This window comes from Sceloporus occidentalis, unplaced genomic scaffold (genome assembly GCF_023333645.1).
Source record: "Sceloporus occidentalis isolate IW3139 unplaced genomic scaffold, rSceOcc1.0.p SCAF_1, whole genome shotgun sequence".
NCBI lineage: Eukaryota > Metazoa > Chordata > Lepidosauria > Squamata > Phrynosomatidae > Sceloporus > Sceloporus occidentalis.
The window spans coordinates 15,317,720-15,341,673 of NW_028316981.1; the positions used below are offsets into that span (position 1 = coordinate 15,317,720).

The 23,954-nt window shown below is 39.8% G+C and overlaps 1 protein-coding gene across 1 annotated transcript; it reads right to left on the reverse strand.

The window, feature by feature from the left end:
* Positions 1-4,978: 4,978 nt before the first annotated feature.
* LOC149320909 (uncharacterized) lies at positions 4,979-18,988 on the reverse strand. Its single transcript, XM_089505320.1, has 5 exons — positions 18,923-18,988; positions 15,805-15,880; positions 13,792-13,918; positions 12,108-12,218; positions 4,979-10,531 (listed from the first exon to the last, which is right to left on the reverse strand). Exons 2-5 carry the CDS (start codon positions 15,874-15,876, stop codon positions 9,339-9,341), a joined length of 1,503 nt encoding a protein of 500 aa, XP_089361446.1. The 5' UTR covers positions 15,877-15,880; positions 18,923-18,988; the 3' UTR covers positions 4,979-9,338.
* Positions 18,989-23,954: the final 4,966 nt, after the last annotated feature.

The window sequence follows — 23,954 nt, forward strand, 5'->3', positions numbered from 1 at the left end:
TGGCTGTTTAAGTCCCATTAAATGTGATGCATAGTAAAATTGTGATCCTTATATAAAATGGCAAAATCAAAGTTTGCTTTTTAGAAATGATATTTTTTTAATATTTTCAAGCTGTGGATGCTTGAATCCATGGATGAAAAATATGGATATGGAGGGCTGACTGTACTTACTTACCTTCTTCTTTTTGTCCCCATCGCTGTGGAATCAGGGCTCACCTTCCACTCTCTTCTGCATCCATCTTTTTCTAGAAGTTGGTGGGTTAAATTCAATGTTTCCCATTTTTATTTATTTATTTTTATTATTATTATATGAATAAAGTTTTTATAAAAATCTTTCTCATTCAATTTTCCAAAGTGGGTAAGAAGGAATAATCCCCTCCCTTCAACTTGACCTGGAAACAGCCCCTTTAACAAAGATTTCCTTTATATTTTACAAAGATTTCCCTATGGGGAGAAAGGCAGCATACACATGAAAAAAATTAATTTTAAATAAATAAATAAATAAATAAATGTGAAATTACGTTCTGTGTTTTAATGACAGATTGTGAGCACCTGTGGTTGCTTTTCTTGTTGCTGTGTGCCTCCAAATCATTTGTGGTGACTCTAGGGTAAACCTATCACAGTGTTTTCTTGGCAAATTTCTTCAGAAGAGATTTGCCATTGCCATCCTCTGAGGATGAGAGAGTGCAACTTGCTGAAGGTCACTCAATGGGTTTCTATGCTCAAGCAGGGAATGAAACCCTGATCTCCAGAGTTGTAGTTCCAACACTTAAACTTCTACACCTCGCTGGCTCTCTTCATAATGCTTAATGGCATCACCAGGGGATGTTCCTAGACCTTGGGTTTGGGCCCAGAAATCTCAGGACTTGGGGTTAACCTGAGCTGTCAACCCTTTTCTGCACAGAGAATCTAGGCTTACACTGTCGATTACCAAGAGGACCCAAGCCCCATTCTTCAGTTCCCCCTAATGTGCTTCTAAAATGGGCCATTATGATATAATGCCAGATACATATAGAGATTCCTCTTCATTCCTGAATCAAGAAATACCTCTTGTAAACAAAGTTAAGAGCCATATTGGATCAGATCAAAGGTCTGCTGAATCTTGCCTTCTGTCCATCAACTGACCAGCTGTTTGCCCTGTTAAGAAGCTCACGAGAAGGATCGGAGCAAAAGAGTTGCTCCTCACTAACAGATATACATAGGCACGCTGCCCCTGCTACTTGAGGGAGAGGGAAAGTGAGCGGATGCACCAAGGAGCTAGAGCAATGACACCAATGGCACCAGAAAACAAAGTATTATTGTAGGAACTTCATTATAAAGAGGAAAGCACTCAGTGATTCCATCCTGATGGAAATGTCTCAAATTTTGTTCCTGTTCTTTCCAGTTTTATGCTGGTTTCAAATAAATGGACCTGGGGAGCTAATATAAAAATATCTTAAATTGTATCAGGAGCTGCAGACAGAGGTGTCACTAGGGTTGGTGTCACCCAGTGTGGCAACTCATAGTGTCACCCCCCTGGACCTCCTGGGAAGGGGCTTTGGATGGGGAGGAGAGCCTCATGCTGGTGAACCCAGCATCCTCCCCAACTGAGACAGCAAAGACAACATTCCCCTGCCCCAGCAAGAACAGTTTTTTAATTATAAAAGGTCTTCATTCTCAAGGAAAGAGGAAGTCACAGTGCTTCCCAGAAAACCATGGCTTGAAAAGAGACAAAGAGATTGGGAGCCTGCAGGAGAGTGGAGAGTAGTTGTTACTGTTGTTGTTGTTCTACTTATATTCTGCCTTTCTCCCAATAATGGGACTCAAGGCAGCGAACAATATATTTAAGACAATACGAATTAAACAATTATACACTTGTATTAATAAAAGTATAAATATAAGATTTTAAAAACAATAAATTTAAAAAATGAAAACGTTAAACATGAAAAATATTTAAATTCATACACACACACACACACACACAAAACCCAACCTTAAAAACAGCACCTCTAGACATGGGTAGGGTTGCCATAAGTCAGGACCTCCAAACCGGGACAAATGTAGGACAACATTTTCAAATGTAGGACACTTTTAAAAATGGAGGACATGTGAAAAAAATTGATGATTTTTTAAAAAATGTTAATATAAATGCCTGTTTCTTAGGCATCATCAAAATGGAGGACATTTTGGCATTATTCCTAGACAGATGACAGAAATGTACTCCCCTTTCTGGCCAAACACCCCCAACCTCCATTCCAAAACACACACAACAGCACATTTGGGCATTTCACATGGCTTTACTTAACGTGGCCTCTTGCATATTTCAGAGGCTTATTGCTGCATCATCATCATCATCATCATCACCACCACCACCACCACCACACTATCATTGACAAAACAAGGGAGACTTGTTAGCATTACAAGCACCAAAAACACACATAAAAGGCACTTGGGAAAAATGCACTTTAAAATATGCTCTTTAAAATACACACTTTACAAATGCACTTGAAAAACACTTTAAAAATGCACTTGAAAAAACAGACTTTAAAATGCATTTTAAAAAATAGGTTTTAAAAAAATAGACTTTAAAAATAGACTTTAAAAAATAAAAAACATTCATACTGGAACTGGCCACTCACCTCCTCCTCCTCCTCCCCCCCCTTAAGGGGACCAGCTCCCTTTTGAGGCCAGCGTGCGGCCAGGGGTCCCAGAGGAGGCAGAGGAGGAGGTGGGTGGCCAGCCAGCCATCCCCGCACAGCCCCGCAGGCCAGAGGGATGTGCAGGGGGAGGAGGAGGTTGGAGAAGGAGGCGGAGACGGGTGGCTGGTGGCCAGAGGGAGCGCGCAGGGGGCAGAGGAAGAGGAGGCGGACGCGGAAGTGGGTGGCTGGCCAGGTGCATGAGCAAATGTGGAGGGACGTGTGTGTTATAATAGATAGTGACTAATATTCCGTATATTAGTAATGCTTATATTTCTTCTTATCTAGCCAATCTCTTGATTTTTCTGAAAAGATTTCCACTACAGCAGAATATTACAGAAACTACACACACACACACACACACACTTCTAAAAAATCCTTAAGTGGACTAAAACTAGGTAATGTTTTAAACAATATGCAGGCAGGCAAAATGGGAAAAGCCCCAACTTTGTTACATGCACAAAATTATTTAAAATATTATGTATAAAATTACTTTCTGTTTAGGTGGATAAGATGTATATGAAACAGTAATGAATTTTGTGTTTGACTTGGCTCCAATCTTCAAGAGATCTCATTATGTATATGCAAATATTCCTAAATCCAAAAAAGTCTGAAATCTAAAACACTTCTAGTCCCAAGCATTTCAAGTAAGGGAGACTCAGCCTGCAATTATTCCTGAGTGTCCATTCTCCCATTTGAAAGGCTGATGACGGGAAACTTCACCACATACTATCCTGACATTCAGGATGCAAATACTTTGGTATTATTTTTAAAGGAGGTAGGTAGTCAATAGAGAACTGTAAATATCTTTTCACACATCCGTATCCTAACAATTGTTTATTAGCTTGCCCACTACCAGGGAAATACTTGGATTAAAATACTACGTGCCCAAATGCCAGGACTGGGTATCCATATGGAGGCAAAAACTATTACTGGTACTTTAGAAAATGCCTTAGTGACAGCCAGTAGGAGTGTTGTATCAATGCCCGGTTATGGTAAAAACTATTACTGGTAAAAGGCTGGATGACAACTCAGAAATGGAAACCTAGGCTGCTGCCGCACTGCAAAATTAATGCAGTTTGCACCACTTAAGCTGTTCTGGTGCCAGCCTGTGGAATCCTGGGATTTGTAGTTTCTTGTGGCACCAGAGCTGGCAGAGGTGGCTAAATGTCACACAAAACTACAAACCTCAGATTTCCATAGCACTGAGCCATGGCATTAAAAGCGGTGCCAAACTGCATTAATTCTGCCATGTAGATGCAGCCCAGTCAAGAGAAGACAGAAGCACAATAAGGGACTGGTTCTTTGTCCTGATGAGAGGTCTTCAAACTGATCAGGTGGAAAGTTGCATTACCCCCAAAACAGGAGTAGAAAATTAGTGGGCTACATGGGCCTCCATGACACCCTGCATGGCTGTAATCTCTATTGTCATATCTATCTTCCCGCTTTTCTTTTCTTTTTTGGTCAACAGGGACCCAAAGCCCCAATTGGTCATTTCACAGTGTTTGAATGCTGCCAACCTTTTGGACTTCTAGGGGTTCCCATTCATCCTATCAGATATTCGTTTGAAAACAAAAAGTGACTGGAGCATCAAATCATATCACTTGCTGGTTTGAAAAAAAGCATGTACAAGCCAAAGGAAAATCTCTAGGGATCTATAAAAGGTGAGGGTGGGGTTATTTAAACAGTGAAAATAATTCCAGTAGAAGGTGTGTTGAATCTTTGTTGTTCACATGCATTTTGAATGCACCCAAAATGAACAACAAGCTGAGGGGGATGCAAAAAAACCACTTAACCCAAGATAATTGATCTCGCCCCCCCTCAAGTTTTTCTTTAAAATATTACATTGTCACCTGTGTGAATAACTGATGCAAATAGACCCAGGATAAACCGGGATAAAACTCTACATGCCTTGAACGTGTTTCAAATACATCTGCATCGTCGACTCCATCTGTGTTAGCAGTGCTGATATGTGTAAGCAACAGAACCTGCAGAGATGCAATTCCAATAAAAAAAAATGTGTGAACAACAAAACCAGAATGCATGAGTGAGATTATTTGCTCAGGCATGCTAAAAACAATGTCTGAATAAACCTAGTGTGCCTTAAAACAAAGCAAAATGATCAATATTATGCACTCCAGAGGCTCATGGGGGGAGGTTGGCTATCTGGGGGACAAATTGTTCCTCTAGTTTATTTTCAATGTTTATTACTTGTAATCATTGTAAATACTGTAATACATTGTTTCATTGATTGCATCTCTAATATAAATCCCAACAGATAAACAAGGAATCAGATCAGTACATAAGAAATCAGAGGAAGATAAATGAATTGCAGAGAATATACAATGATTAAACTAAAAAGTGAGCAGCGTAGAACAAGTTGGGATTATGGCATCAAATGAAGTTGGCTTTTACATACAAGTTTTATCACATGTGAAATTAGCCATGGCCATTTATAAAATGCCACATTTCCTCCTCTTCTTCCACCAGCTCTCTAGTTAAAGCTTAATGTATTTAGAGCTATCTAGTAGTTTGGCCTAAGATGAAAGATGAAAAAAAGTGAAGATTGAAGATTGGTCCAGGCTCAAGTAAATGAGGACTCAGAAAACTCAGATTAGCCTAAAGAGAAATAAAAGAAAAACTATAAAATAAAGCAGTGGTGTATGATCCACACCAAGAGAAATAAAACAACAAAAAGTCATTCTATAAAAGGCACATTGAACAGCAGGGAGGAGCAGAATCTACCAAAATTAGTAGCATTTTAATCAGAGCTAGGAAAAATGTCTATGGAATCCTTGATGCTGGGAAACAGGATAATGAAAAAGACAAATTTTAGTATACACAAAGGCATCAGGTTCAGGTGGTGCTGGAGAGATAGAGCAGAGAAGTGACCAGACTTTCTTTCACAAAAGCAAACTGGATTTGTCTTCTGCTCTTTGTGGTGTGCCTTGATTTGACTTGTTAATTCTTCCAATTTTTACTGTTTTATATTACTGTAGTTACAACTTGGCATAACATGAACTTTGTAAAAGCTGTCCTGAAATGGCAAGCTGGAGTACACTTGGCCCTCCACAGATTCTTTATCCACTGATTCAAGCATTCATGCCTTGAAAATATTCCAAAAAGGTATCAGTTCCAAAAAGCAAACCTTGATTTTGCCATTTTATATAAGGGACACTATTTCACTATGCCACTGTATTTAATGGGAGTTGAGCATCCCCAGATTTGGGTATCCAGGGGGGTCCTGGGACCAAACCCCAGCAGATACCAAGGGCTCACTGTAAACCCATCAAGTATTTTATGGGAAATATGCCTACCACTTTGAAAGAGGCAGTTCATTCTCTCCTGAAGAGGACTTTGATGGCTCAAGAAGTATGTGAGAGTTATCACCACATTGGTAATATCTCTTTTTGGACAAGATGCTTGAGTATCTGATAGTAAAAATTGTGTTGGTGGGAACCTGGGAAAAAGTCCTTCTGAGTGGCTACCCACAGGCTCTGGACCTTTCTTCTCAGAGAAGTTAAAATGGCACCCTCCCCACTTTCTTTTTGCAGACAAGTAAATACTTTTCTGTTTTGGCAGGCATTTAATAAGTGACTGCATAAGGCCCAGCTCACCTAAACAATGAACTGGATCCTGCTAATTTTTGTGCTGGTGTGCATTTCTCTCTGTGTGTGTAATGACATATGTTTTCATCTGGTTTTGATTTTTTTAAATTGTTTAATCTTGATTTAACTTGGCTCACAAAAGAATCAGCTTAAAACAATACAATTTTGAAACACGGTTAAAATCACATTAAAGTAGCATGTTAAAAACACCCTCCCCTACCATAAGAAGCCTCCCTGAAAGCAATTACAATGGGTCCCCTACATTTCTTGGGATTAGGGGTGTAGGACCTTCATGAAAGTGGAAAAGCCTCAAATAAAAAAGAACACCTCTTTAGGAATGTTTAGGTCTTCCAGCAGAACTCTATGGCCAATATCCGCCAGACGTTGACCATAGAATCACGCTGGAGGACATGCAAATGCCTATAGAAGTGTTTTCTTGAGGAATCTCTAGGTCCTCCCATGTGACTCTACTTCTAGCATATCAAATCCACAAATGTGGAGGGTTGTTGACTGTACTCAATAAAAACCTGCTTAAACAAAAAAGTATTTGCTTGCCATCAGAAGGAAAGCAGGGAGAGGACCATCTTAGCTTACTGCAGAAGAAGGGAGTTCCAGAGGGTGGGACCAGCCACCAAGAAAGCCTTCTCTCATGTTCTCACCAAGCACCAAATGAAACCAAGAGAAAATCTTTCTCTGGTTATCTTAAAGCTCTGGCAGGTTTCTATGGGGAGATTTTTTTTTAAAACTTGTAAGTCACTTTGAGTCCTGAACTGGGAACAGAAATAAATATAATAATGATATGAAATGTCAGACATTCTTGAAAGAAACATATTATGTGGACCCCATTTCAGACTTGACCAGTTGCCTGCTCTGGATGAATGACAAATGGAGTAGGAGGCACTATATAATAATAATAATAATAATAATAATAATAATAATAATAATAATGTATTTATTTGTAGCCTGCCTTTTCATGGGGAATCAAGGCAAGTTACAACATCTAAAAACAGTGTATTACATATCAAATCTAGTTAAAATTAATCCCCCGCCCAACTTCCCATCCTTGATTATAAAATTAAATTAAATAATTTACAATATAAAAACATTGTGATGATAATATCAACAAAGTTGGGGGGAAATATAAGAAGGGCTCTATAATAGAAGGGCATAAGTTGCATCGTGTTATATCACTTCTGTTCCTGTGCACAGACAGTTCCAGACAGTGGCATGTTTCATTCAGCCCCATAGATATTAACACTGAGGTGCCAAAAGTTTCATTTTATTCCTGATTCTGTTTAACATCTATATCAAACTGCCTGGTGAAGCCATTAGGGACTCAGCTGCCATCAGTCTGTTCTTCTCCTTTTTTATTAGAATCAGCTGCACCTGCCCAAGCGCTAAAAGAGGACTTGGGTGCTGTAACACACTGAGTTAGGACCAATAAACAGAAGCTGTATCCCAACAAGACAGAGGCTCTGTGGATTGCTGGTAGCCAGGTCTAGGAACTAGGTAAGATATCCCATGCCTCTTGAAGGATTACGTGCTGCAAGATCTCTTTGGATAATTATGTTCCTGAAAGTTACTGAATCTATTCTGGGATGGTGGTGACAAAGAAATCATTTCTGCAGCCAGCACTGCATCTTCCCAGTGAAGTTTACTAGAATTTCTCAAACTGGTTCAGAACCTTTCAAATGTCCCCTCAAGGGATGATATAACACCCCACATGCTAGGTTGTAATAGTATTTATATATATATATACACAAATGTATTAGCATAATATTATTCGTTACTAATTTTGCTTATTTTTTTTAAAAAAGGAAAGCTTAAGCAGTGCAAAAAATTTAGAAACCATGAAAATAATTCAAAGTTTGAGCCTGGGTAGCAAAGCAGCCACAACCATTCTGCAATGTCTGTCCCTCTGCTGGTCTTTTCTTTCCCTGTCAACAGCCTCTACTCCTGCATTATCAAAAGAATGTTTTATTTTTGTGGGCAGCTGAAGGATAGGAGGGGATGGATAAAGAGGCAGAGAAGGCTAGGAAAATATGGGAATAAAGAGATGCTGGAGAACAGAACTTGGTAGGATAGACAGAGGCTTAAAGGCTGGAGAACAGTGTGGAGGTAAGAAATGGCTTGTACAGTATAGAGAGAGGTTAAACAAAATGGGTGATGCTGCAGTAAAGAAAGAAGTGGGGCATTAGGAAATCTGTTTTGATGTGGCATCACATGTGTCTGAAAGGGTAGGCTGTGTGAGCATTTGAATAATCAGGCATGTACACACAAGAGTGTGTTTACATGTGGGTAAACAGAAGTGGGCTCTGTTGTATGCATGAGAATATCAGGGGGACAGAGAGCAAGACAAGGAAGGATGGAGAAAAGGCTAGAGGTAGAGGCTACTGCTTCTGCATCTGAAATACTCCATGTTTCCAGGGAAGTTGGTCTAAGAAAGATCACTGTGATTTACCCTTAAGTAAGGTTTGAGCACTGGATTTCAACTCTGGAGATCAGGGTTTGAGTCCCTGCTCAGCCATGGAAGCCCACCTTAGGTGAATTACACACTCTCAATCCCAGAAGACCCCATAATAGGTTTGCCTTAAGGTCATGATAAGTCGGAAATGACTTGAAAGCACACAACAACAAAGTTTGCATACAGGTGCCCAACCCAAAAGGACCTAAAGCAATCTCCTGAAATTCTAAACCTCAGCCCCTGATTTCTACCCCACTTATTTTGCTTATTTTCAGTCTAATAATGCCCATGGTGACATTAAATCTTAAGACTCAAGAAAGAATGGCAGAAAACATTTAACCTAAGGGATCTGTCAAACTGCTCACCAATGCCCTTTAAATGTAACTGTAAAAAACAACTAGAACTGGAACCTTGAGTCCCTATATTGGAGAAAGGCAGGATATAAGAAAATAATAATAATAATAATAATAATAATAATAATAATGGAACCTTAAACCAATAAAGCAATTTCATCCCCATAGGTTACATTTTTGATATATTAGCTTATTTCACTATTATTGCTAAAAATTTTTACTTATTACAAGTAATTACATTATATTACTTGTAATTCATTGCTTCCAAGCTCTGGTTTGTGTGTCTTTGGATGAGGTAAAAGTTCTGTAACCAAACCCCTGGGCATGTTATTGGTGTTTAGACAATCCTTCATGTGGAATTTCTGGTGTTTCACAATGTGTGACCGATGAGAAAAGCATTTCCCACACTCCGTACATTTGTAGGGTTTTTCCCCCGTGTGGACCCTCTGGTGAGCCAAGACATTTGATCGGTCCGAAAAGCATTTCCCACACTCTGAACACATGAAGGGTTTCTCTCCTGTGTGAACTCTTTTGTGCTTCTTGAAAGATGAGCTGTCTGCAAAGCACTTCCCACACTCTGAACATGTGTAGGGTTTTTCTCCCGTGTGGACACGCTGGTGTCTCGCCAGACCCGACTGTTGAGCAAAGGACTTCCCACACTGCAAGCACATGTAGAGTTTCTCAGCTGTATGGACCCTGCAGTGCTTCAAAAGGGCTGATGGCCGAGGAAAACCTTTGCCACACTCCAAGCATTCATAGGGCTGCTCTCCAGTGTGGACCATCCAGTGGCTCACAAGGGCCGAATGCTGGTCAAAAGACTCCCCGCATTCGGAGCATTTGAAACGGTTCATCCCTGCGTGAATTTTCTGGTGAACCACAACATGATACCGGTCAGCAAAACATTTACCACACTCCAAGCATTTATAGGGTTTCTTTCCGGTATGGACCCTCTGGTGCCTTACAAAGGCTGGGTGGTTGGCAAAATCTTCCCCACACTGCAAGCATTTAGGCAGCACGTCTTGGACGTGGGTTATCTGGTGGGCCAGCAAATATGACTCTCGAGCAAATTGCTTCCCACATTCCACACAAATGTGGGGCTTATCTGTGCCATGAACACGACGGTGTTTCACGAGAGCCGAGGGGCGAAGGAAACTCCTCCCACACTCCTGGCATTCATATGGCTTCTCTCCCGTGTGGACCCTCCAGTGGCTGACAAAGAGAGAGTGCTGTTTAAAGCTTTCACCGCACTCTAGGCATTTGTAGCTTCTTTGTCCCTTGTAGGTTTTCCGTGGCATCTTAATGTCTGACTGTTGAACAGAAGATTTCCCAAATGCCAAATAACTGGAAGGTTTCTGTTCCAAAAGGATTCTCTGGGGGACGTTATCAGAACATTCAACCCATGGGGGATTCCAGGATTTTCCCAATGAGTTACCTGGTAGAATAAAGGATTTAAAAAAAAAATCATTAAATTAAAAATTAAACAATGCATAGATAAGCAATATCTTGCTGGTTACTAGTAGAAGTCTCCTTCTATGAACTCTCAAGCCTTCTGTGTGGCCCGTTAACAATGTACAATGGGACTTATAGATGCCTAGGGCTCATTTTTCTTTAAGAATATACATATGCTGGTGGCCAGTCATCTTTTTTCTCAGTGATTTACAAAACTGAAAATACAGTAACAAACAGTAACATTTGTATAAAATGCACAAGGCAGTTTAAAAGAATGATTTCATGATATGGACATCACATGGAGGCTGTTTTTAAAAATTTGTCCCAGGCAGCTTGTTTAATTGCTTTTTAAATAACTCTTACTGTATGTTTATACTTTATTAAGGACTTTGTATAGTTTTAAGCTGTATTGTTTACAAAAGTGTTGTTAGTCCTATTATTGGGAGAAAGGTGGGAACGAAATAAGTAATAAAATAAAATGTGTTGAAATGATTTTACTCAGATTCTTCTCTTCCCCCAAGAGCCTTGGCTACAGAGCAGGATATAAATATTTTATTTTAAAAATTAAAATGTATAAAATATTTTATGAAACATGAAGAGAAAACTTGTAGCTAGCATTTTATATTCAAACTCCTTCAATGATCTTAATTTTATAATACAGGTTTTTTTCCCTCTAAAATAGAAACAGACCATATTCTGCTAAACCAATTTTCTGTAAATAGGCAACCCAAGCTTTTACAGCATTTGGCTACCTCCATTTTTGCAACAGCCAGTGCTATGAAATTAAAATCTTTATGCAATATATCTTCAATAGACAGTAATAACAGAAGTAAGTGCCCGCACTAGCATATGTGCTAATGAATCATCTATGAAAGGTTTAAAATCTGTTCAGTCTGGACAATCTAGACAAATATATATACTGTATACAGTCACCCCCTCCATTTTCGCGGACTTTGAATCCACATCCCTTGCTCATTTGTGAGTGGCAAACTGACAGGAACAAATTGGGCGTGCACCGCCATTCAATCCTATGAGGCTTGAATATCTGTATTTTTCTGTTTTTGCAGGAGGATCTGGAGCGGATCCCTCACAAAATGGAGGGGTGACTGTATTTCAGAGTTCTTTCCCACACATATCCTCTCCAACAATAAGAAGACATTTCTTTTATATGCTAGTTTAGATGGGTTCATATGCTATCTCAGTATAATTTTCAAATTACAGTTGTACTTCAGTTAATTAAGTAAATATATTCCCAGGTATTACTTCTTTAACAGAAAATCTGGTAATTCAAAGTCTTCAAACACTGAAAGAGAAAGAGACTGGGGGGAAGATCTTGCAGACTTAGAGTAGGAAGAGGAAAAGATGGGATGAGACCAATTGTGGAGGAGAGAACGTTTATAGAGTAAAGCAAATGTGGAGGGGTGGGAATGAAAAGAAAAAGAGATAGTGGGGTGCAAGACAAAGGGAATTCTAACTCTTGCAAAGCTAGGTACTTCTTCTAGTTATCAATAAAGGTGGCAATAGTTCCGTTGACTTAGGTTTTATTAACAACCTCTCACCTGAGTAGGCATCAAGGTTCTCTGCATCAACTCTGTTCTCAGAATCTGGTATCCACAATTCTTCTCCTTGTTCCATCTGAGAAATGAGATCAGGCTTTGGGCCTGAAAAGCCTGTGGTAAGTCAACATAGAAATACATGAAGTCATTAGTATGAATTTCCTATGGAATTAGGCATATTTTAACACTATTCTATATAGATGATTTTAATAGTTTTTAAATTTTTATTCTAAAGTATTCTTTTTAAAAATTATCTTCTGGACCACCCTGCTTCTCTTTCTGGGAGAAAGGCAGCATAGAAAATAAAATAACATAAAATAATATTTGAACTAATTCTGGAGAATATTCTGATTCCCTATTAATTTACGGTATTAGAGATTCCTAAATGAAAGAGAGAGAGAGAGAGAGAGAGAGAGAGAGAGAGAATGGTACAGTGGTTAGAGTGCTGGACTAGCACTCTGGAGAACCATTGGCTTGTCTGCATTACTTATAATTTTCCCCCATGCTCAATGAGTTCTGTTTACATGTTGTTGACGTTGTGTGTCTTCAAGTTGTTTCCGTCTTATGGAGACCCTAAGGCAAACCTATCATAGGTTTTTGGGTTTTGCCATTGCCATCCTCTGAGGCTAAGAGTTCATGACTTGCCCAAGGTCACCCAGTGGTACATGGCTGAGCCAGGATTCATGGGAGATCTTGGGCACGTCACACTCTTTCAGTCTCAGATGACGGCAGTGGCAAAACTCCTTTGAAATAAAAGAAAATCCCCATGATAGGTTCACATCTGGATCACCATAAGTCAGAAACAACTTGAAGGCAACAATAACAACAAATTGGGGGGGGGGGGGAGATAAGTAAATTTAAGTGAGGCACACAGGGGTGGCAAGGTAAAGCTTCTCATATCCACAGGTGTGGTTTATACTCTTGGACAATGACCACCAAAAGATCTTAAGAGTCATGACGGGAAAATGGGAAGCTACTGTGCATCAGCTGTGGGGGGAAAAATCCATCATAGGAATTATTAGGAAAGGCAATGAAAATAAAACTGCCAGTATCACAACACCTTTATCCAAACCTTATGATGTGACAACACATGAAATATGATGTACAGATGTGCTTTCTGTCATGTCAGGAAAAGAAATTGTAGTACTGGAAAAGGTCACCACATCTGAAATGTGAAATTCATGGCCCCAAATTCTAGAATCAGTAAAATGGTAAGGATTTCTTCAGAGCAAGCTATTTGTTAGGAGCAGCAGAGTTGGTGTAACCTTTTGCCAACTCCAATACTCCAGGGATGGTGGTTAAGGAAGCAACAGGACTAAACTAGCACCGGCAAATACTGAGCCTAGTCAGCGAGAGAAGATCCTCAGAGCAGTGGCAAGTCACTCCTGTGCAACTCCACTGAGGAAGCACCATTCCTGGTGTATAGGAATTCGGAGCAAGAATTTCCTCATATACATTTTCTCATCATATAGCATAACCCAGAGGTAATTTCCAGCTCCAGTAAAGAGCAGGCCTCTGTCAGTCTGGTTTACCTGACAGGTTGCTCCATCTGAGGAAGTAGATCAAGTCTAGAAAAGCTTGTGCTACAATTCCTTTCACACAGTCTCAAAGGTGCTACATGATCCCTTTGCATACAGGTTGCTCCACAGTTTTTGTCTCCCGCAAAGTGAGATGGCAGGTTCCTTACCCAATGAGGTCACATTCCCATAATTCTCCATCATGACTTCAATGTATAAGGCTTTCTGATTTGGGTCCAGCAGAGCCCCCTCGCTTGTAGTGAAATAAACAGCTACATTCTCAAAAGTCACCAGGCTCTAGAAGAAGACAAAATACTTAGCTAGGACTTGCTGCTTCAGAAACCCTATTTGTGTAATCAGTGAATCAGTTAAAAAGATTTTTCTTCTTTCTTTTTTAAAATGTAACATTCCACATTATAAGCAATTTGCTCTGGCACAGATTTCAACACAACTTTCAGTGTAGACTTGAATTGTGTGTTTTCTTGGAGGAAGGGGACAGTGAAACACACAGCCTGCCACCCACAGCTGAACTGGTACAAATCAAGAAAAAGTTTTACATTTCTCTCTGAAAGACATTTATTTAGAGAGGTCTTCTCTTGCTAGTACAGGAGGAGTATCTCTCGTCCAGAATTCCAAAATCTGAAATATTCAAAATACCAAAGCATTTCATGGGTGGCTGAGACAGTGACACTTTTGCTTTTTGATGGTTCAATATACACAAACATTGTTTTGTGAAAAAAATTACCTTCAGGCTATGTGTAGAAAGTGTAGATGAAAAATAAATTAATTTTGTGTTTAGACTTGGGTCCCATTTCCATAAGATCTCATATATGCAAATACAGATATTCTAAAATCCAAAAAACTCCCAAGAAACCAAACATCTCTGGTCTCAAACATTTTGAATGAGGAAGACTCAGCTGATAATGATTATCTCTCTCATTCCACTTGTGTATTGTGGGTTTTAAAATTATTTATTTTCATGCTATAAATAAGATTCCAAGCAAACTATGTAGTTATGTAGTTTACATAACTACAGTACAGTCAGCTCTCCTTTATCACGGATTTTTTAGCAATGGATTCAAGCATCCACGGTATGAAAATATTTTTCAAAAAAGTATAAATTCCCAATAGCAAACCTTGATTTTCCATTTTATATAAGCAACACCATTTTTCTTTGCCACTGTCTTTAATGGAACTTGAGCATCCATGCATTTTGTTATCCATGGAGGGGTCTGGAATCAAACCCCAGCGGATAACAAGGGCCCACTGTACCTAACATTTCCTGGCTTGCCCCCATTCTCAATCTTTACTTACCTGGCAGGGAGCACTGTGAGAGGCATGGCTTTATTCTCCTCTTGATCAGCAGGTCTAATATTCCCAGCTCCCTCCAAGAAGCAATCTCTGGTGCAACAGACAGATGCAGGATCTCTGTCATAATTTATCCTTACGCTGGAGACTGTTTGTGGGATGGGGTAAAAGCTTCAGTCTGTGCACCATGATCAATAGTGGAACAGACTTTTTGTTCCTTGAAGTGACTGCTGCCCTGTAAGTCAGCATCAGGGAACTTTTATGACCCCTCCGTATTGCCTACACTATTGAATATGTAGGGATGATTAATCCAAGTTAGTTTTGAAAGTGTAACTCTAGGTTACGCATTTGTAACTGCAATCATGAACTTCAGATTATATTTTTATATTGTATTATATCAATTTTATATAATAAAACACAATCAGCCCTCTGTATCCACCAATTTTTATCCACAGATTCCAGCATCCACGGCTTGAAAACATTCACAAATATATACATTTCAAAAAGCAAACCTTGCTTTTGCCATTTTATACAGGGGACACCATTTTACTATACCACTGTATATAAAGGCACTTGAGCATCCACAGATTTTGGTATCCACAGGGGGGGAGTCTTGGAATCAAGCCTTGGTGGATATCAAGGACCACTGCATTATTATATTAAATATGATAAAACTAAAAAATATAAAGTATTTAAATATATTAAAATTATATTATTTAATTTTACTAAATATTAACTTTATAGTATTTGTAAATATAAAATATAAAATTTATAAATATTAATTTTAGTATTTAATATTAAATATATAGTGTCTTTCCAACAGATGAGACTTAAAATAACATTTCATCCCCATCGCCAAATACTATCCTTCCTACCTTAGCTGGATCCACTGCAGCCACTCTCATTTCTCTGGAAAATGGAGGCAATCTGGATTCAAACGCAGACATTATCCTGGTTTTGGGGGAGGGGAGGGGGGAGAGTAAAGGACCAATCAAAATTGCAAACAGGAAAAATAGATTGTTTTGATATCACCAATAATCAGGATGAGAAGATCAGACATTATAACCTATCCATTGTATAGCATGGCACTTCCACTCAGGGCCACCCAAATACATTCATTTCACTGCCTGAGGAGCAGGCTTAGTTCATGTTAGGATGACGACGACCCAAAGGTAGACAGATTAATCTGGCAGATAGTTAAACAGATAGGACTTTCCCCACCCCTTTTCTGTGCAGAGGTTTCATTCAGCCAAACATAGTGTGGCAGAAAATCCCACAAGCATAATAATCCTTGGCAGTAAAAATACAGGATGGCATCCCAAATTGCATTTACAGATTTGGAACTGCTCTACTTGTGGCGTCCTTGTCAAAATCACAAATGCCCCCCCCAACCTCCCTTAACAGCCAGAAGCTGCACTGAGCAATGGAGCTCTGTTCTGCTTGTAGTCAGTATAGCAGGAAGGCATTTCCAGCCCTCTCTCAACAGTGATCTGTGGTGCTACAAGGAGTTGTGATGGGAGACTGCTACTAATTGTCACACCAGAGATTGGTATTGGAAGTTGTGTTCCAGTCACCAGCAGAACTCTGTTGCTGGATGTAGTTGCTGGCTGTTAAGGAAGATTTGAGGTATTGGGCATTATGAGACATACGGGAGAAACAGACAGCTCCTTTGTGGTGCCTTCCTGGCGGCTTGGAGGTGTGTTGTTTGGACAACGCATGCCCCTAAGCTAGTAGAAAGCCGCCGTAAAGCTGCCCGCCTGACCACACAGTGGTCAGCTTAGTGGTGTGGGGTTTTGCAGAAAAGTCGCAGCAGAAAAACCAGCGTTTTGTGAGCTCAAAAAGGAGCGGCTTTCTGCCACTTCTTCTTGCACTGACAAACAGCCCAGTTGAGGGCATGGTGTGCAGTTGCCAAGGCCCCAACCCGGCGTTCAAAGGGGTAGCGTTATGCCTCCCCTTCAGGGCCATCTGTTTCAGCCCATAGTTATACATTTATAACTACGGCAGTGGTTCCCCAACTTTGATCTATCAGGTACTTTGGACTTCGACTCCCAGAAGCTCTGGCCAATTTGATCAACAGTCAGGAATTCTGGGAGCTGAAATCCAAGACATCCAGAGTTTGGGAATTACTGACTTATGGCCTAAGGTAGCCCAGAGTATTGTGGCCCCAGAGCTGCCCCGATCTTCCTCCATTACCTGACCTTCTAAACCGGCACAAGGGTGGTGGTGCACCAATATGTGCCGCTGAGCTTCCCAGGTGTATGCTGCCACCATGGGTCACTTCGCTAACGTCACAACAAAGCACATGGCTGGGGACCTCGTTCTGACTTCAGAGCGTGTGACAGGTGGCAACCAGGTGCTTGCTGAGCAGCAGGTGCTCAGCAAGATATGTTTCAAGCAGTTGCCCTGGCACCAAAATGGAGGGTTCTGGGATTTCCCATAAAACCATAAATTCTTTTAATCCATTACAGTGGGGCTATGACCTGGTTCTGGTGTGATGCGATGTGAGCCAGCATGGTGTTGGGTTCTTTTATAAGTTTTATTTTATACATAAAATAAATTAAAAATAGACATTAAAAAAATTAAATTAAAACCAAACAAAGACCTCTGGATGACACTTGTCTGTCTAGTCCTGGATGGTTGAAATAAATGTTCCCCACAGGTCTTGAGCGTATGGGGTGGACTATACATAGTCTCCTGCTGGGTGACCTTAGGTCAGTCACATTCTCTCAGCCGCAGAGGGAGGCACTGTCAAAAAACCTTCACAACTTGAAGTTCACAACAATCACAACCACAGAGATACAGTCAGCTCTCCATATCCACCATTTCCTTAGCCACGGCTTCCACCATCTGCAGCTGAAAATATTATATCTATCTATCTATCTATCTATCCCCAAAAAAGGAAACCTTCATTTTGTCATTTTATATTAGAGTCACCATTTGAGGGCATGCCCTGGAAAAGGAGGACCTCTGAGCAAATCTACAGTGCTATATAAATAAAGCATGATGATGATAATGATAATAATAATAATAATAATAATAATAATAATATGGAGGGCATGCACTGAAAATGGAGGACCTCTGGGCGCCCTTGTTCATAGTCCTGCTCAAAATAGAGGACATTTGGGAACTCTTCTTGGACAGAAGGCTCAAATGGAGGGCATGCCCTGGAAATGGAGGACCTCTGGGCGCCCTGTTCTTAATCCTGCTCAGAGGAGGGTGTTTTTGCATTCCTCCTTGGCAGGAGGTAAGCAAATTTCTCTGTGTAGCAGAAGCCATTGCAAGGAAAGAAACCAAGCAAAACACAAATAACCAGATACATTCCAAAAACATTGTATCACAAAGATAAAAATCCTCCCAAGACCCTCCTCCTTCTATATTATAGAAGAAGTATATATACTGTACTACTACTACTACTAATAATAATATATACTAAGTCTATAGAACTTCTATACTATAAAATCTATAGACTCAAATCAGACTGGATAAACCACAAAGGCCAGATCCATTACAGAGACATGGCAGGACTTCACCAAGTCCCAAAAAGTTTCTCAGAAGGGGCTCACACTTGTCCTAAAAATCTTGTCTCTTAACAGGACTTGATTCCTATAGGGTTGTTATTATTATTATTATTATTATTATTATTATTATTTTATGGGGTGATTTCTGAAAAAGTAGCTTGCTTTGCCTTTAAAGTCTCAATTTTAAGGAAGGGGGTGGGTGGGAAGGGAGGGGGTGTCCGGGAAAAGGAGGACGCCTGGCCACTCTGCTCCAGACTAAGCTTTTGAAGATTGAAGTCTACTTCGAAAATGAGTGGGTCTCCCCCCATAAGGGATCTCCCTCCTTCCCCCTAATAAACCCACTCCTTTGCAACCCACTTTGCAAAAAAGGCCCCCTTCCTTCTCTTCTATGCTCTGCAGAGGTATCTATGGGGGTTACTCCCCCCCCCCCAAAAAAAAAGTTCCTCCCAGGAGCCTCCAAAGCAGGGCTTCTCACCTGTTTTCTGGTTTTTCTTTCCTGCCCAGGCCTCCTCCTATCACTCCTGCCTTGCCTGGGGCCTGGGACATGTAGTCCTCCCCCTCCTCCTGAAAAGGCAGAGCAGAGAGGCTTGTGGGAAATGTAGTCCTCTGAGTGGTTGCTGCTGCTGCTTTGCCTGCCTCTGCTTTCCCAAAACAAGAGGCCTTTTGTGGAAGGTGAGGAGTCTAAGCAGGTCCCTGCAAACTGGGATCTTGCAGCAGTTTCCAAACTTGGGTCCTCTAACCCTCAGGGACTTCAACTCCAGCAAAAAAGGGGGACTCAAATGTCCTCCTAACCCCTCAAAGGAGGACAAGGCCCTGCCAAATAGAGGACCTGACCAAATAAAAGCCAAAAAAAACCCCACTCCTGTAAATGTCTGGTTCTCAAGTCCAGCTCCAAATTGAGGACTTTTTTTGGGAATTCCTTCTGGGCAGAAAGTGGAAATGGAGGACATTCTACAATAAACAGCTTTAAAAATACTAATATCAATGGACATTCCTGCTTCTTGAGTCCTGCTGCAAATGGAGGACTTTTGGGGAATTCCTCCTGGGCAGAAGGTGGCAATGGAGGGCATGTCCTGGAAAAGGAGGACCCCTGGTCACCCTACCCATCCAGGGTGACCAGACAGCCTAACCATAAAGGAGGGCAAGGAGTCACAAAACTCCAGAAAAATGTTGAACTAATCTGACCAAATAAAAGCTGGCATAAATGTAAATTCACGCTTCTTAGACCTGCTCAAAATGGTGGACCTTTTGGAATTCCTCCTGGACAGAAGGTAGAAATGGAGAACATGTCCTGGAAAAGGAAGAGGATACCCCAGTTATATTCTTGTAACTGGTTGACTGGCCGAACCCAAAGGATGCTCAGCAATGGCTCCTTTTCTTCTTGGAGAGAAGTGACCAGTGGGGTCCCACAGGGCTCTGTCCTGGGCCCAGTGCTATTCAACATCTTTATGAATGACTTGGATGAAAGAATTGGGGGTATACTCATCAAATTTGCAGCCACGATGACACCAAATTAGGAGGAATAGCTAATACTCCAGAGGACAGGATCAAAATTCAAAATGACCTGAATAGACTAGAAAGCTGGGCCAAAACTAACAAAATGAACTTCAACACGGAGAAATGTAAGGTACTGCACTTAGGGCAGAAAAATGAAATGCATAGATATAGGATGGGTGACTGGCTTAAGGAGGCTACGTGTGAAAGGAATCTAGGAGGCAACATGGGTCAACAATGTGATGCGGCAGCTAAAAAGGCCAATGTAATTCTAGGCAGTGTCAATAGAAGTATAGTGTTTACATCAAGAGAGGTAATAGTGCCACTCTATTCTTCTTTGGTCAGGTCCCATCTGGAGTACTGTGTCCAGTTCTGGGCACCACAATTCAGAAAGGATGTTGAGAAACTGGAACGTGTTCAAAAGAGGGCCACCAAAATGGTGAATGGCCAGCAGTTGTGGGGAATGTGGGGAGTTATAGTCCAACAACTTCAGGCAGCCCATAAAATTCCCATCCCAGTTTAAACTGCTGAAGTCCACTTTTCAGCCAAAAATAAATAAACCCAAGACCAACTTGCAAATATCAGCATTAGCACAGTCTCTTGCCTTAGGGCTTACAAACGTGGAAGAAGAAGTGGGGAAGAAATAGTGGGGAAAGCTCAGACACTGGTTCTTAAATATTGTAGTTCTTTTTAACAACTGCATGAGATGGAAACATTTTACCATTTCCTAAAATTCATCATATTGTACAACAGACACTTTCTCTTTAAAATAAAAAGTGAAGACAATGTATAAAACCTTTTTTCAATTGGAAATGCTTTTATTGATGATTGGAATATACATTAAATGTATTATTAATCATTAAATTGAAAAAAATGACATTACTCCAGACAGGCGATATTGAACCAGACATCACAGATTTTCCAGATCAGAAATATTCCAATATAATTATATCTGTAATTAAATATAAGCAAGTTGCTTATATACCCAGTCACCTCTCAAATGACCCAATATTTAATTACTTTATATTAACAATAACTGAATATTCAGAATATTTTTTCCACCTTAAGTGTTACAGATATCTTGCACGAGTAAAATGCATAGCTTGGAAATGTTACCTTCTCAGACTACAACCTCCAGAATCCACTAGTGAGCATGGCTGACTGTAATTCAAGGGGCTCTATTTGTTTGTTTATTTGTTTAATATCCCACCTTCTTCCCAAAATGGGATTCCCTTTTTAAAAGGAAGGTGTAAAACACCATCACAAAAAAATGGATTTTTCCAAGCAAAAAATGAAAGATGTGTTGATGTGTCAGAAATTAAGCGTTTGGTCTACCTACCTGGCCTAGAACCTCAATGTAGAAAATTGTTTTATATGTTTTTTAGGGGGGGGGTACATTTATATACACTTATTGGGGCACAGGAACCCCATGAAAATAGAAAAACTTCAAATTAAAAAATATGTTTGTTTGTTTTTTACCTGAGATCACCTCTCCAGGAATTTCTCGATTCTTCAGCACAACTCTATTGTCAACATCTGCCAGAAGCTGACCACAGAATTGCGCTGGAGGAGCTACAAATGCCTAGAGAAGTGTTCTCAAGATCCCCCAGCGTGACTTCTGGTAGATATTGACCACAGAGATGCGCTGGAGAACCTAGAGGTTTATAGACAGAACATACTAATAAAATCCAGGAATAATCAAATCTGCAAAAGTCAAAGCTGTAAATGTGGAGGGACAACTGTATTTTACCAGTGTACCCTCCCCTAATTCATCAGTTTTATCCAATGTGGTTTGATTAAAGTGTTCTTCTTTAAGCATCTTGCTTTTGCATTCAGTCTTGTGGTACATTCACAAATACGAGAATTTTAGTAGCCTGCTCAGTTTTCCTTCTAAGCAAGCAAGTTGTACCTAAACCCAGTTGTTAGTCACAAGAGAAGTTCTATTGGATCCCTGGAAATTTAGTTAGCGAACACTTACGTAAGTTCCATTTATCTAATAGGACTACTCTACTTCAGTCTGATAACTAGATTTAGACCATTATTTCTTCCAAAATGTATCTAATTATTATGTTTCTCCAATACTCTAATTTTGGTTATAAGAGGGTTGGGTTTAGTCATTTAGAGTAGGATTGTCAAAGATAGTGGGAGTTACGCTAGTAATTATTTCAATGAATTGGCTGTAAATGTGACTAAACCTTAATCTTACCTAACACAGGTTGAGACTCCCTGGAATAAAATATTCCAAAATTGTCCACATGGGTGACTAAGGTAGTGATATTTTTGCTTTATGATGGTTCAGTGTATGTAAACTTTGTTTCATGCACAAAACTGTTTAAAATGGTATGTATAAAATTACATCCAGGCTATGTTTATAAGGTGTATATTAAATGTAAATTAATTTCATGTTTAGACTTAGGTCCCATCTCCAAGATAGGGATATTCCAAAATATGAAATATAAAACACTGGTCCTAAGCATTTCAGAAAAGGGAGACTCAACCTGTACCTTGCACTTCAGTACCAGTGGTTCATTTGTAATAGACAGTCAGCTGTTTCTATTCTATCTGAGAAATAGGATGAAACATTTCAATTTTCCTTCTTACTTACATAGAGATACCATTCAAAATGATTACCACAGAAAAAGTACAATATTTAAATATGAAACGTACAGGAGAATTCTTAAGAAATAGTTTGAAAGCTATAGAATTGATATTACATGACTCATTTTGTCATCTAAAACACTACAGTAGCCCCTACGTTTTCGTGGGGGATCCGTTCTGGACCCTCCCCTGTGAAAACGGAAAATCAATGGTATTCAAGTCCCATTGGCCTGAATGGTGGTGCACACTCCATTTTGTCCCCCTCCATCTGCCACCCACAAATTGGCGTGGGACACGAATTCGAAACCCACAAAAACAGAGGGGTGACTGTAATTAATTCTCTTCTACATAATTTTATAAGATTTAACTGTACATTGCTATCTGTTCTATTAACCTGATGGCAAGCAATCTTATTTGACGCAGCAATCTTAAACCCACTTACTAGAGACTAAGTTCAAGTAAATATGTATAGGATACATGGTGAATCATACTATTATATCCAATAGTACTACTTTTTCGAATACTATTACACTCAAAAGTGAATGTCTGTTTCAATTCAGCAATCGTTATGCAGGGAATAAAAAATGATAAACTATCCCAATTAAATTATATCAATCACTAATTAAGTACTACAGGTCTCTCATTTTCCATCTCTTTCATCACTCATTGTAATTACTGACGTAATCCTACTACAGAAAACAGTTATAGGACAAGGAACTCATTCCATATAAACCACCCAGGTGGCTTTTATCCAACATTTATTCACAAACAATGTACAGTATCAAAACACCAATCTTAGATAGGAAAAACCCCAAGCTATTTTAGTAGGGATTGGGAAATCACGCAGCCCTCCGGACTCAGTTGGATTGCAACTCCCATAATCCTTCTCTAGTGAGCAAAACAAATGGTGACAAATCCTGGGAGTTTCAATGCAACTTTGGCAGACCATGTTTTATGAATAAGTTCCTTGTGTTACATAACAGCATTAATAAAGCCTTTAACATTAGATATAGTCACACCAAAGTCAAGCCTTTTTTGAGTCCTGATGATTTGGACAGAAGTGTTAACAATTGTTTAAAATGCTACCACTGAACTTGCTGAGAAGAACCAGCACAGTGAAAAAATACTGAGTAATTTGTACAACTGCAAAGGTCAAAGATCAGGAACCAATTATATATATATATCAGAGTATCGTGCTAAATACAGAGGCATAATGTGGGTTTACACAGGGAGTTACACATTAAGAGTGCAAACGCAGAGAAACAGAAACCTGTAACTGGCACACATATAAGTATAAATTAAAAAAAAATAAACACACAGAAGAGATCAATGCCAAAATACTGGAACAGAGTTAAGCCAACAAACAATACTGAGTAAAAACTAGTACCAATTACAGATGGATCTAGTAGAGATGT

What these genes read in the sequence shown, in the direction of transcription:
- LOC149320909 (XM_089505320.1), bottom strand. Translation starts at nt 15,876, where the DNA reads ATGTCTGCGTTTGAATCCAGATTGCCTCCATTTTCCAGAGAAATGAGA. An exon ending in CTGCAGTGGATCCAGCTAAG is followed by an intron (nt 13,919 to 15,804) that starts GTAGGAAGGATA and finishes GTCTTCTTCTAG; the next exon opens with AGCCTGGTGACTTTTGAGAA. An exon ending in GAACCTTGATGCCTACTCAG is followed by an intron (nt 10,532 to 12,107) that starts GTGAGAGGTTGT and finishes TTATTCTACCAG; the next exon opens with GTAACTCATTGGGAAAATCC.